Source organism: Ammospiza nelsoni, chromosome 5 (assembly GCF_027579445.1).
Source record: "Ammospiza nelsoni isolate bAmmNel1 chromosome 5, bAmmNel1.pri, whole genome shotgun sequence".
In the NCBI taxonomy this organism is placed as follows: Eukaryota; Metazoa; Chordata; class Aves; order Passeriformes; family Passerellidae; genus Ammospiza; species Ammospiza nelsoni.
The window spans coordinates 69935408-69950279 of record NC_080637.1 but is presented as its reverse complement, the minus strand read 5'-3'; the positions used below and the strand labels follow the sequence as shown (position 1 = coordinate 69950279).

General features: G+C 43.4%; 1 protein-coding gene across 1 annotated transcript in view; it reads right to left on the bottom strand.

Moving 5' to 3' along the window:
* The window catches only part of CACNA1C (calcium voltage-gated channel subunit alpha1 C), a 409783-nt gene that overhangs the window by 85678 nt on the left and 309233 nt on the right, over nt 1-14872 (bottom strand). The window contains exons 14-20 of the mRNA XM_059471692.1: nt 11691-11898; nt 10749-10869; nt 8828-8942; nt 7683-7803; nt 7486-7555; nt 1757-1889; nt 29-158 (exon numbers count right to left, since the gene is read on the bottom strand). Coding sequence (XP_059327675.1) covers nt 29-158; nt 1757-1889; nt 7486-7555; nt 7683-7803; nt 8828-8942; nt 10749-10869; nt 11691-11898 — 898 coding nt within the window. The remainder of the gene's footprint in view (nt 1-28; nt 159-1756; nt 1890-7485; nt 7556-7682; nt 7804-8827; nt 8943-10748; nt 10870-11690; nt 11899-14872) is intronic.

Genomic DNA, 14872 nt, shown 5'->3' with positions numbered 1-14872 from the left:
AGTGAGGGAAGGAGGATATGGAGCATACTTGGTTCCTAAAGGAGAGGTGTCTCACGGGGTCCTCAGCTGCCAGGGAGATGCTGCTGAGCAGGATGAAGAACAGGATCAGGTTGGTGAAAATGTTATCGTTAACGATGCGGTGGCAGTGCACACGGAACCTGCAAGAGAGGGGAGAGGCACAACTTCAGCTCTCAAAGAACAGCAAGGAAACATTTCCCCCCTCCTCTTCTGCCAGCAGGACTGGAGGATTGCCCTGCAGAGCATCTTCCCTCTACCCCAGCACAGCAACAAGGTGTGCAGGGCAGTGCTGGCTCTCCACACAGGACTCACACTCCATCTGTTTGAATGGAGAACAATCACTCCCTCCTGACAGAGCTTTTTGTGATTTCCATGTGGCCTGAAACCTGCCAGCTCAGAATTATATCCCTCGCTTTCATTTATGGAACCATTCCTGCTTCATTCAGGAGGAAGGCATCAGAAAGGGTTTTAGGGTGCCAATGTCTTTCTGAGCTTGCACTCAACAGGAGCTGAGGGGGCTTTCTACCTTGCTAACAGAGTACAGGCCTGGCCAAATGGATATAGGGCAGGAAATGGCTTCTGAGAGACATCATGCCATGCAGTTTGTATGCTAAACATAGGCCCACTTGGTGCTTTTAGTGGGAAACTAGAAGGCAAAGAAGGAGCAGTCTCCCATCAAACTGCCTTACTGGAGACCATTACACCACTTTCATATGTTGGTAGCAGGATGTGAGGAGTTAAACCCCATAACAGCCCTGTGCATAATTCTACAGGCACTTCATTAATCTATTTAGCTCTACTCTTGGCTGTTAGGGCTCCAAGTCCCTATTACAGCAATTTTACAGATGACTGCAGAGGTTAATTTAGTTCTACAAATGACAGGGGGTGGGTGGCACAGCTAGCATTACAGTCCACGAGCCCCAGCCATCCTCAGTCCCTCCCTGTTACATATAGCCAAGAAGGAGTGGCACAAGCTCTGCTGGGACAAATGGCTTTGAATTCAGCGGTGCAGGAACAGCCCTGCCTTCCTCTGGGCTGTGTTTGAAGGCTGAGTCCTTAGGAGAGACACGAATTTGTGGTGCTGCACAGAGCATTGGGCAGTGATCTCACTGCTGTGCCCTTGCAAAGATAAACTCACCTGGCTCCTAACAGCCCTCAGCTCACAGGTCCTGCACATCTCCTTTGGAAAGGCAGGTGTGACAACATGAGGCTGCATTGTAGGAGCCCATGGGTGAAGTGTGAGAGGAGGACTGTGCTTCCTAGGCTCCTCTCAGAGCTATGGACTCTCCCACCTTCTCATTTCCTCTTTTTGCTCATTCTTGATGTGCAGCAATGAGCAGAGACACATGAGCTCCCTACTGGGAGTGGATTTTGGGCAGCCCTTAGGACAGGAAGCTGCTACCTTCCACTTGACTGATTGCATGATGGCTCTCCTGCGGCTTGGACCTGGATGTGTCAGGAAATTCCAATTACTGACTCGCCTCTGTGTCCCTTATTTATGAAGCTTTCATGATTTGTGTCCTCAATCAGCTTTGTATGTCCCGTGAGCTCCCACTGAATATTTTCCCTGCAGTTGTGGTTTCATAGGGTTTCCTGTCTTAACGGAGAGATGGGTCAGAGAAGGCCTCAGATATGAACTGCTGAGAGGGAGCTCTGCACCTCATCACTTTTGTGGCCCAGTGTGAAAGGGGTACCAGCCCTTCACCTCCTTCTTCTGGCTAACCAATCTCTCAAGTACCTGTTGTTAGGGCTGAAGATGAAAAAAGCACTGGCATCGGGCATGGGCACAGCCTTTTCCTTGAGGTGCAGCTCAGACATTGGGCGAGGTCGAGGGCCGACAGGCATCTCAGGTTCCTCCTCGTCTTCCTCTGCTGCAAGAAACGTTTTTGTCTTTTATTGCAAAACACAACCCATTCCAAAGTGCTGAGGCATTTGTCTCTGTCATAACTAGAGCTAAAAATCATTAAAATAGGATGCTGAAGCCTTGACTTTCCTTGCCCTTCCTTCCTTTGAGGCAGCGCCCTTTACCCAGTGCTCACCCTGGCAGACACTGGTCTCGTCTCTCTGTAAAACCATTAGTGCTGGTAAACCTACAACATCCTCACAACACTCTCCTCAGATGCCTCACAGTTCCTGCTGCAAAAAACAAACAGAAAGGTTTGTTTTCTATGGCTTTTCTAAGATTCTAATGGCTCATTTGAATCCTTCTTGCTGAGGTCTAGATCCATTATTTGTTTTCTTATTTTCCATGGACACAGAAAATTAAAAATTGCCTTCCTCTTGCAGAAAGCTTTTGCATTTGAGGACCACTCTTGTGCCTCTGGGAGAATATCTGGTTCCTAGAGCAAAACAGCAGCAGCCTTTCCTGAGGTGCTGTGTTGCCCAGGTCTCTGATCATTCCTGCTACTTGCTCCCACATCGTCTGCAGGATTAACCTGCAGTTGAGGTTTTACTGCTTCAGATGAAAGCTAGATTACTTCTTATATCTTGTGATATTATCTTCCTGTTGAATGTCCTTCATGGAAACTTTTCATTTCACTTTGGCATTAATTTGCCACCAGTGTCAGATATGCACAAAGCACAGATTATTTACCACAGAGCCACAATCTGGCCTGTCACTCCCCCCTCTGCATTTCTGCTGCTGACTATTCCCAAAGGTGGCACTTAGACCTCATCCTTACTGAAGGGCATATTTTTTTCTTTTGACCATCCCTCCAGCTTATCAAGATTGTTTTTCTTCTATTTGTGAGCATCTCCATGGAGCTGCTGCTACATCTGGAGCTGTGTCTGGATGAGCACATGTATGCCCCAGAACAAACAGTGAGCACATACACATTGACTTACACTGATCAGAAAGTCCTAAAATTGTCCCCTTTTATAATTTAGGGTGGGGGGGAAGGTCAGAAACATGGGAATGAGGCTGAGACTCTTGAACCTGTGTCATCTCCAGGCAGATCAGTGAGCATCTTCAAGATAGAAAAAGCAGAGATGAAGGCTAAGTGGTACCTGAAAAAGAAGCTTCTGCCTTTGAGGATTTCTTCAACCGGCTGAAGGCAGAGGTTGTTTTGTAATTGACATGATAGGATTTTGCTGTTTTAAAGATCCCAATCCTCTCACTTAATCAGCAAGACAGGAAAAAATCTTTAAGAAAGGAGCCTTACATGCTAGATACAACTGATTCATCTTCCAGGCAGTGCAAAGGAGGATACTCTAATTAAAAGGTTCATCTTGAGTCCATAAAGGGAGATAAGCTCCAGGAATGGTGTTCCTTTAGGGTGAGATACTGTACTTGATCTGCTTACAGGACACATCAGAAAGAACAGATGAATCAGCACAGATCCTGATCTAGATATCAGAGAGAGGAGAAAAGTGCCCATTCTGAAGGCATGCCATTATTACATGTAAATAGGATTCTTTCTTTATACTTCCAGTACCAAGAGTTCAGCTCAAATTCACTTGATAGATCTTTGCATAAATGTTTGAGCTGGTACAGAGAGTTTGTACTTTTTAAGTCAGTCTATTTTTTAACAGCTCAATTTTATGTGTAATATACTTCATAATACTCTTTCTACAGGCTTTAATAGTTAAAGAAACATCTTTCAGAAGTACTTCTTTACGCAGGACTTGTAAAAGAGGTGTTAAGGTTAATGTGCAGGTTTATGTAATATAACCATACCTTGCACGTGCACCTTTTATCTGCGGGCTTCAGAGAAGGCTGACAAAGAGTGAGATAAGCAAATTCTTTTTCTTCTTGAACAGGCCAGAAAACCAATGCCTGGGATCATGTGGGATATTTGAAACTCATACTTAAGAAGAGTATTCTGGGTCCCTGCTCTGCGCCTTCAATGTGAGATCATTCTTCTTTTATTACTCAGAGGAATGCTTAAAATACACTTTTAAATGGGCATGGAGCAATGCCTCTGGAAAATAGATCTTCAGCAGAAGGATCAGCCCCATGAAGACCATAAAGAACATTGTTCCTCTCCTCTTTTTCTCCTGTCTGCCATACAGCAAGAAATATAGATTAATGACTCTGGGAACCAAATACTTCCAGACTAAAAAACACATTCAGTTCCTCAGGCATAGATAAAGAGCAATGTTCTACTTTTCACTTAGAGTTTAGGGCACAGAAGAAAGGAAACATTGAGGGCCAAATTCACAAAGAATAACATGATTACAGCCTCATCCCAGGTCACTGCCCATGCTATCTACCTCCATATAGAAGCAGCACAGCTGCTCACATTTGTGGAAGCAAATGTTCTTTGGCTGTGGAGACAAGCACAAACAGGCTACAGGGCAGCATCAGTGAGAAATTCGATGATGTGGAGGGTTTTTTTTACTGTACAAAGACCAGAACTCTCCTATAAGGACATTATTTTGCTCCAAGCTCCCATGAATCATCCCAAGCTTTTACCTTCATCTGACGTTCCAAATTCTTTGTCTATTTCTGTACTAGACTGCAAGGCTAGCTCCCTGTCTTCCTGCAATAAACATATCATCATAATAATCCTCCTAGTGTACACAAATATCTGGGAGAGCTAGTCTGTCCTTCCTAAAAAGAGACCAGGTGACCTGAGGAGCTGCAACCACTCTGGGGCTGAGGGGCAGCACTGTGCAGCAAGCAGAGTCAGGAGAGGGTATTGAGAAAACTGCTTTAAGGAGCAGAAACAAGTCAGAGAATGAGCAAGGCAGGTTAGCAAAGGACCTATGTGAGGAAAAATAAATGAGGTAACCAGTTCAAATGGTTTCTGAACACTGAATCTTCAGTCTTCACAAGGAATTGATAAACAATTCAGGGAAAAGGCCTGTGTTGAAATGGCATTGATGCCATACAATGGCAAGTAAGTAAGATGGTGTCCCTTTGCATTTTTAATAGGAGACAGGAGAAAACCTGATAATCCATTCAAATTTTAGGTTGTGTTCAAAAGTATGCTAAGACAGGGATTGGCACTCTGAGGCAGGCATTTAAAGTGTTTTCACTTCATTTTCTGCACTCTAATTCTATGCATGGCAAAAAACCCCAGAAAGTAGTGTTTTGTTATATTTTTCATTTATAAGCTTATCTTTCTAAGCTATCTACAGAAAGTAAATAAACCCCAATTCTATTAGCAGTAGACTTAAAATTGACATTCAGATGACTGTTGTTTCACTTGAAAAAAAAGTAATTTTCTGCAAATCCAAGCCAGCCAAGAAACAGAAACAAAACTCTATCAAGATGTTTTAATTTGTGCTTCTTACTAAAGACTCCCACAAACCCTGTAGCAACTGGGGATGTGTATCCACTAAGTGCCTGGGCCTATAGAGGTGATGGAAAGATTAAATCCAGAGTGACCTTCCTCAGGCAGTGTTAAAATAGCATTGCACAAATTAGAACCACACTCTACTCCTGATAAATTTGCTATAAATATGGAAGAACACAAGTACAGCATATGTGAGGACTTCTTGTACTGAAAATCAAATGCAATGAACAGTTTTCCATTATTCTTGTCTGAAGCTCTTGTCCATCTACTCAAAATGAACTTTTGTGTTCTTTTTTACCCTATCAAATCAACCTATTATCAGACATTTATTTATTAGGAATCATGGAATAGAAGAGAAAGTGTTTTATAGCCTAATATAGCCTGTTACATAATCACAGAAACACAGAAGAGAAAGGCAGGGAAGGATCACAAAAGGCCCTCTGGTTCATGCCTCTGCCAAGCCAGGTCCAATTAATTATTATATCTAAGCCTTTTCTGGGAGACATTTTCTGACCTGTCCTTAACAACATCCAGTGGTGCTGGGCTTCCACAACCATCTCTGGGAACTTTTACTGCCTCACCATTAGAAAATTGTCTGCTGTGAATCCTATAAAATCTGTTGCTTCATAATGGAGATAATTCTCCTCCTAATCTGTAGAAGGTTTTTAGGAATATGAAGATGTTTCTCCCATCTTTCCTAAGTCAAATGAGCAAATTTTATCCAATCTTAGTTCTTGCTACCTACTAGCATTGTTTTCACCATTCTCTTCTGTTCAGCCCCACTTCTCTTAACCCAAAAAGAGATATGATATTCCAGATTGCAAAGATCTTATCAATGTTGAACACAATAAAACAATTGCTTTGCTCTGAATAGCTTCCATTGACCAGTTCAAACAAACCCATAACTGGACAAAAGGCCCATTCTTCCTCTGTGTTATAAATCTCACTACTTGCTTGCCTTTTCAAAGACAGCAAACTGTTGCTGACATCTGTTGAGCTTGTGGTCATAAGATTCAGATCCTTTTCTCAAGGACTGTTACCTAACTAGCTGTCACCTAAGAGCCTTTCTTTGTGAATTGTTTATTCCTGTCTATGCATAGAGCCTGGCACTTTCAATTTTATTTAGACCATTTATCCAGGACCTCAGGAGCTCTTTGAATTCTAATGCTGCCCTCCAGCACACTCCTTGTCCTTCCTAGCTTCATGTCATCTACAAATGTAATAAGCATATTGCCTCTTCCATCATTCAGGTCATTAACGATGAACTGAGCTGAACTCCAGACAGGCTTTTGGGTTGTACAAACTCACTTGGGCTATCACTACCCTCCCCATAAAGGGCCTGATCATTTCTCTCACCATCATCTAGACCAGATTTTTCTAGTCAGTTTATGAGAACACTGTAAGAGATGGTCAGAAGTCTTAGCAAAGTTAAGGAATATTACATCTAGTTATTTTCTCCTGTCTACAGGCGTTTTCAGAATAAAACACTTCAGCCCCTTTCAGAAGAAAATAAGGGTGGCTTGACTTGATTTGCTCTTGGCAAATTGTGTTGGCTGCTTTTCATCTCTTTATCTTGTGGTGATATAGTTTAATCCTTTTGTCCAGCACTTTTCCAAGATTGGAAGTTGAACTGACTAGCTCCAATCCTGCCCACTATTCAGGTTCTCTTGAACACTGCTTAAAGTTCTGAGATTTCTTCAACCAATCTTTCAAGTATCTGAGAATGAGGTTAATTAGGCCCACCTGACTTGAAAACCAGCCTAACTAATGCAAGAGCTTGTTTCTTGCATTTTTAGGCTGAGATCTTATGCCTTTAGAGTTATGCTGTGTCACACTGTGCTTTTAGATTAGAAAACAGTGCAAAAAGGCATTTAGCACTTTCCCCTTTCATGACTTTCTGTTGTGAGACACCCCTGACCACTGAGTACTGATAAAGCACACTGAAAACAGTGTCATGTGCATATTTTGAAACAGGTTTTTATATGATTTGATTCTCTGTAAAGCTCTGTATTTTCCAGTAAAGAGCTTTACAGGGAACCAAATCAAATATGATTGATCAGGATAGGGACTTCAAAGGGCCAAACCACACCTGTGCAAAAACATGCAAGGACACCATCCTGTCCCATCATGAAAGCATTTCCAGCAGACCTGCTACCACAGTTTGGCTTTGTGTACATTAACAACTGGAGCTTTGTTGAGTGAGGGATACAAGGAAGGAGATGTGTACCTGGTGCTTCTGTTGTGGGATAAGGGCTCTTTTCTTCATTCTCATTGGGCTGATAATCATCCACGTTGATCTGACAGAAATGGAAGGAGAAGCATCAAAGCCTTTATCAGACAAGGCAGACAGTTTTCATTCCCCTGGAAACCCAAGCTGCTCATGCCATCACTGCACAGAGAGTGCTGGCTGCCAGCAGACCTTACCTTGGTAGCAGGTGGGGACTCTCCATCAGCAGTGATCGATTTCAGCTCAATTTTCTCCTCCTTTGTCTCTTCCTCCACAGCTGTTTTTTCCATCTCCTGTTTCTTTTCGGGACTAGCAGTCCTAGCAATTTTACAAGAAAAAAATTGTAAAAAGAGTTACAAAGGTGGAAAGCTGCTTCCCTTTCAGGAACTTCATGTAGTACAGCACACACCATGAAAACAATCAGCTGGCTGGCATCTCCATTCTGAGTTCAGCTTCCATACCAGTGGCTGCACCTTGTCCTCATCTGCAGGCAAAGGCAGAGGCTCTGATCTATTTTTATATAGGGCCTTTTATTTTTTATCTTTCTCAATGGCATGTGTTTGTGAAAATGCATATTTTAGGTCTGTCAGCTGAAATCCCTTTGCTCACCCAACAACAAAGTCATGGACCATTTTCAACCCATTTCTTGTGAGCTTCCAACTGGATTTTCTACAAAAGTTTTGCCCCTCACTGCACCCCTAGAGAAAGGAAAATCTGCTGAGCTGCATGCAGGATGAAGCAGAAAGAGCTGCACAGGAGATCCCCTCCAAGCAGCCTGGAAGACAGTGAATAGGAATAACCAGGAAGGAGATGCTTCCCTGCTGTTGGCAGCTGGGAATGACAGAGCAGCTCCTCATCCAGCTTGTGCCCCTTAAACGTCTGCAGAAACACTAAAAGAACTGGCAAGGGAAAAACAGCATGTGGCATCAAAAGAAAAAGAAGCTGCTAAATCTCATGGTGGGAATGACAGAAAATGTGCCTCGTGGCCCAAAGCAATCAGAGGATAGCAGGGAGATTCAAACTGGATTGACACCCATACTCATTCTCTGCTGATGCTCTGAAAGCTCATCAGTAACCCAACTTCCTTTCCTCAGCTCACACCACTGCACCTGGGGGGACTCCTAGCTCACACCTTCTTGTTTTACAGCTGGAGTTCCTTTGCATAAAAATTTATATATACATAACCCCAAACATAATTAATGACATATATAATCTATACACATACAGATAATTACATATATTACATATGCACACATGTATGTATAGGTAACATATTCATATATATCCATGCTGTGTGTAATTACAGGAATGTGTGCAGATAGGTATATGCAAATGGATTTACCTAGCTAGCTTTTTCCTTTCTTTTTCCTCTTCCTCCTCTTTCTGTGCAGATGTTAAACTCTCAGCATCAGCAAGGTTGTCCACAGCAATGGCCAAAAATACATTCAGCAGGATATCTGTTTGTGTGCTACTTAAAGAAAACAGGCTTTGAAAACTGTAGAAAAAGATTATACCAAAGGTTTCTTAATTGAAAATTTTTAGCAACTTGTCATCAGATCTCTTGGATTTTCCAAACTTCCATTTCACACAACTGCATATCCATCATGCACAAACCTACACCTTCCTTCCACACAGATAACACACTTTGTGGGTTTTCAACATTTCACAACAGAGTGGCTGATGTAAAACAGCAGATTTACAAATTTACATTTTAGTTTCCAGTTTCCCAAGTGTGTCTCCCTTTGTGAAGAGGATCCCACTGAACATAAGAGGAGTATGGAAAGCTTTGCATCTTTGGACAGTTTAGGTTGCACAAGTGGATTTTATGGACAGCAAGCATGAGACTCTGGTGAGCATTTCTGAGGTTAATTTAGTCTGGACAATGAAGGGTTGAGCTGACAACTCTGCCAGCTCCTAACAGAGAATCCATGCATGGCCACTCATGCCCATGTAGCTTCAGGGCAAGGAATCACAGCTGTTTTCTTGTCTTACCAGCCAGTGTTCAGGTCTCATGTTACAAATCTGACCAGAAGGTTGTTTTATGCATTTCTTGAGTGTAGGTCTTATTGTACCATGATAACTTTTAAGCAAACCCTGGTTCAAGGCTTAGTCTGGAAACACAGACATCCCCCCTCCCTGGGCTCCAAGGTCTAAATGCTCCAAAGTCAGCCAGCACTGTAGAGTTGGCTCACATTTTCACAAGGAGATCCAAGTTGTAGCTTTTTTTTTTTAAGCTGTCAGCCAGATTGCCTACCTTGACCTTCAGATAAGTGGAATTGCACCACCTCACTTTGAAGTGAGGGCATGCAGGTCAACCAAAATGTCACATAACGGGGTTTGAGAGATGTGAATTATGAGCAAAGGCCAGAAGAGCTGGGCTGAGTCTATAAGGCGGCTTTATAGAAGCATCAGTATAAAAGGAAATGTCACCTCTGACACAGGAGGGCCATTTATTAGGGAAGCAGCAACTAAACATGGACAAATTTGGAGCAAACTGAGATAGGGAACAGAAAGGCAGCTCTATGCTACATGCAAATTCCTGTGAAGAGACACTCACAGCACAATCCTGCAATGTGCTTTGTGGGGTGAGTACAGTGCCCTCACTTCACCTTAAACCAGACAGAACTGAAGTTATTCAAGACCAGCATAGGCTGGAAGATAACAGAGCACATTTTCTGTTTGAAGAACACACAGATTGCAGGGACTGAAATGGAACACAGGTCCTGTTAGTTTATACATGAATTAATACATGATCTCACATAAATCAATTATGTCAAACATATGTTACTCCTACTACAGCATTTGTATATAGCATATTGCAGATTATACATATTTTTATTCCACATAAGGTTTGGATGGAAGCACATGGAATATATTACTAAAAAAGCCATTAAAGTAAAAAAAAAAACGCAGTAAGTACAGTAGGAACACCCAGAAATTAGTTTGTGGAGAAGGCAGGAAAGACAAACCTATGAGTGAACTAAGGGGAATGAAAAATAAAAACACTAAACATGTAAAGATACTAAATAAAATCTAGCATTTGTGCAACTGGCATTTAGCTGGCTCTTACAATTGTTTATATGCCTTAGCACCAGCTAAAATAAAATGAACTTTTTAAACTTTTGGCAGTGAAATGCTAAAATTCAGACCGAGGGAAAGGGCAAAAACATGAGGTGTGAAATTCACTATTTTGTGACATAACAAAGTAAACAGTGGTTTTAATTCATCCCCTTCTTGCAGAAAAGAGTAGCATCAAAGGATACAGTTTCCACAGATGAAGAGGATGATGAAGTAAATACAGACCAACATTCCTGGAAAAGAGGGGCCGCCATAAGCCATGATCCCATCATACATCACCGAATTCCAGTCCTCCCCAGTCAGGATCTAAATGACACATTCCCACCAATAAGGGATACAGTGTTAGACCACACAGAGAATTTGAACACCCCATTAACACAAAGATACCCACTGTCCCAGAGAACACCCCCTCCCCCAGCATGGAGCTGATGGAGACTCTGGCAGTGTCCATCTAGAACATTAAAAAAACAAAAACAAAAAACAAACCACAGAACAAAGAAAATGCAAAGAAGGCCCGTGCTCAAAGTGTGAAAAAGTCCTAAAGAGTGTATTCTTGAAGATGATGGCTGAAGGTAATGGCTGTCCTAGAAAAATCCACTCAAGTCTCCCCGTGGTTCCAAGCATTTCCCTCCCATGCCTGCTGTTTCAGACAGGCTGCACAGCCTATGACACTGCCCTCAGCACAGCACTCCAGGCCATTTCTCCTCACATCTCAGTGAAATCGTGATCCTGATGCTCTTGGTGGGTCTCTCCCAAAGCTGCAGAGGGCTTAAAGGCCATGGGATCACTGCTAAACAGGTATTTATAGGGATTACGGTGAACAGGTATTTGTTCCCCAGAGCAGGCAGGACAGCAGCAGGGCTGGGCTTTGGCAGCAAGTGCTGCCCTGGGACATGGCAATGGCTATTCTCTTGTCCTGCCCTGTAAAGACCCCTTTGTCTGTGGCCTTGCAACACACAGGGGTTTCATCTTTGGTTCCCACTTTGGGAGGGAATACCCTGTGCTGGCACCCTGCTCCTGGAGCTGTCAGGGTCCAGCCCCACCCTGGGGACTGTCAGGCTGCAGGACCTGTCTTGCCCCATGAAAACACAAAATATTGGCCCCACAAGGACCACTTGTGCCCTTACCTGAAACACAGTGAGGAGGGACTGAGGGAAGTTGTCAAATGTACTCCTCCTGGTCTGCATCTCATCAAAGTTAAACTTGCCCCCAAAGAGCTGCATCCCCAGGAGGGAGAAGATGATGATGAAGAGGAAGAGAAGCAGCAACAGGGAGGCAATGGAGCGGACTGAATTCAGGAGTGAAGCCACAAGATTACTCAGGGAGTTCCAATATCTGGGAGAGAAAATAGAAGCAGTTAAAATTCCTTCAGTTCCAGACAGGTGCTCATGGACTGCACAGGATATTGGTTCAGGCTGCCTTCTGTGTAAAGCAGGCATTTCCCAACACCCTGTTAAGCAGTGAATCATTGATGTGCCTCCCTGAGATAACGAGACCTACTGCAGCTAATGAGTAATTTTACTACCACACGTGTACACACACAATTTCCTCCACCCCCCCTCCACACACACACCCAGAAGATTATTACAGCACTCTCCATCTAAGGCTCTGCACATCTTCCATCAATATACAGTGATTAGTTCTTGCTGCTTCAGTGAGTTACATTCTAACCAACCTCATTACAGCACTCACAGATGTTGTGGCAGCCAGAATAACTCACTCCAGAGAATGGCCTGTAATAACTAGCAAGAACAGATGGGGAAACTGTTTGGATGCAAATACAAACTTGCCCAAAATTTGGAGTGTGTGTGAGTGTGTGCTTGGGCTCACTCACAGAGAGGTTGCTGAGCTCTCTGGGACTGGGAGGAATGAGAAAGATATCAATGCTCCTTTTACAAGGACCCTAAAGCAAACTCCAGATCTACATTTATTTGGAAGAGCACAACATCACTTGTTTTTTTGGTTTTTTTTTACTCCTTCAAACAGGCTGCAAAACATTTTCAAATGGCTTCATTCAAGAGACAGGATGGTTTAGACCTTTTCTCCCAGTGTATTCAGGCTTGTGCCCCGTTCAGACTCATGTATGATGCAGGGAGAGGATCTTCTTGCCATGGTGGTTCCACTTTAGGTTTCAGAGAGATGCATGTTTGCTGCAGCATGTAAGTTTGCATTCTTTTTCAGCCTGCAGAGTAGTCACCAGCTGGAAAGAGGCTTTAGAAAAAAATTCCAAAGAATTCACCACATCACCCATGAAGCAACTTCCACTTTGGTCTTGCGTCTGCTCAGTCACTCCTAAACTACTGCTTAGCTGGTCATGAGCTCTCCTCTTTTGTGCTTTGGGGCTGGCAGAGCGTTCAGAATGGGCTGAGGATTCACTGTTATCCTCCAACCACCTCATTTTCATACACCTTATTAGCAAAGGCTCAACAGCTTGCGCAGGTCAGCAAGCCAGCAATGTTTGCCTGTGCTCTTCCTTCTGCCTGGCCTGCCACCCTGCTTTGAGAGTCCTCCAAGGTCCTCTAGTCCCTTCTCCCAAGGCCCACAACTTTGAACATTCCTTTAACCAGAGGACTCTGCTTAACCATACTTTCCCTGAAGACAAAAGTTCCAGGTAAAAAGGATAGCAGACTGGTGCTCTGGCTCTTCTGTGGAAGCCTTATCTTTCAACTCATCCTTTTTTCCTGAAGGTAGTATACATCCTCATTAGAGACAAGGGTTCTTAAAATCCTAGTTAAATTAATATTTTTTAAATATTGATCTAAAAAGAATACTTTTCTTGTCCTGTGGAAGGCAGGACTGCCTGACAGCCCAATCACTTCAGGAAGATCAGCAATCTTATCTGCAGACGGACACCACTGTGTCCTCTCAAGTTCAGCAGCAGGTTCATCTCCAAGGACTGAGCTTCAAAGAGAGCTGTGATGTTTTCCCTCCAGCCCAGCTTCAGCACTTCAGAGAAAACTAGGATGCTTTAAAGTTTAACTGCAATTAAAGAGATGAGCAATGAAAAACTACAGAGCAAAGGTAAGGGCATGGAAGCTGTGGGCTCAGTGCCACCAAATATCCACACGGAATGTGCAATGTAACAGCTCCCTGTGTTTGCAGTTATGCTCACAGCTCACATACTTTCACACTTTGGAAAGAAGGGAAAGTGACACAGGAGAAGGGAAAAATTCAGTCTGATGAAAGTCAAATGAATTCAGCATTCTTAAAGCAGAGGTTGATGGGCTCCAGAACATCTCCAAGCTCCCCAATGTCAGCCAGGACACACATTTTCTAGGTCTTTCTAGCAGTTCCCTTAAGAAGCAGTAAAGTTGTTACAAATCTGAACAGTCCCAGTGACTCAGTTTAAGCTTAAAGGCCTTGCTATCTCAGCTCACAACCGTGCAGACTTCTCTCAGCTCTGCATTTCCTACAAATGGCTGAATACCTGGCATTCAGATTCTTATATAAGCATCAAGCTTCAAGCAATTAACTGAGACGGCCTGGTGGTAAGATGAGTGCTGTTTTATCTGTGTGCTAGTGCTAGCTAAACATACAGTACCACTAGAAAAGTAAAGAAACCAATAAGGAAAAAAAAAAAGGAGAAAAAGGAGAGGATAAGAAATGCTTGACTGATTAGGATGTGAAAATAACAATGGTCTTATCTCAGGGTCCTAGAAGCCTGACCTGAGGGTAGCATCTGTCCCATTTGGTGGCTGCAGGATTAACATGAACTCCCTCACAGCGAGATCTGGGATTACTCAGTGACACACAAGGGTTTCATGTCAGCAATGGCCGAAGCCCAAACAAAGAAGGGTCTCACTCAAAGAAGAGTTCATCTCCTCTGATTATCACCTTACCACAAAGGAAAAATCAGCACTGGATGCTGGATGGAATAGGAGGGTTTGGACCAGGCATGTTTTAGTGGGAAGTATGAGAGAAAGCAGTGCTGCTGCCTCAGATTTATGGGGAAATGGATGTGCCTCTGACAGCCCCCACTGCAGATCCTGGGCCCTTGAGGTGCCATGAATGAGGATCTGCAGACCCTCAGGTGAGCAGGACCTGACTGTGATCCCTGTTCAAAGTGGAGCAATGATGCAGAGAAGTCAAGGGGTTTGTTCCATACCTGGGTTAGAACTTAACCTGTTCTGCTCTCTCCCCTCTCTCCATTGCCTTCCCCTATAGCTTTAGGATCTCATCTCTGGCAACCACAGATGCAGGGTTTAAAGCAGCAGCTGGCAGACTCATTATTGGGAAGCTTCCCACCCTGTTCATCCCATATAAAACCACTTTGACAGTCATTTTTGACAGAAAGTACAAAAAATGGGGC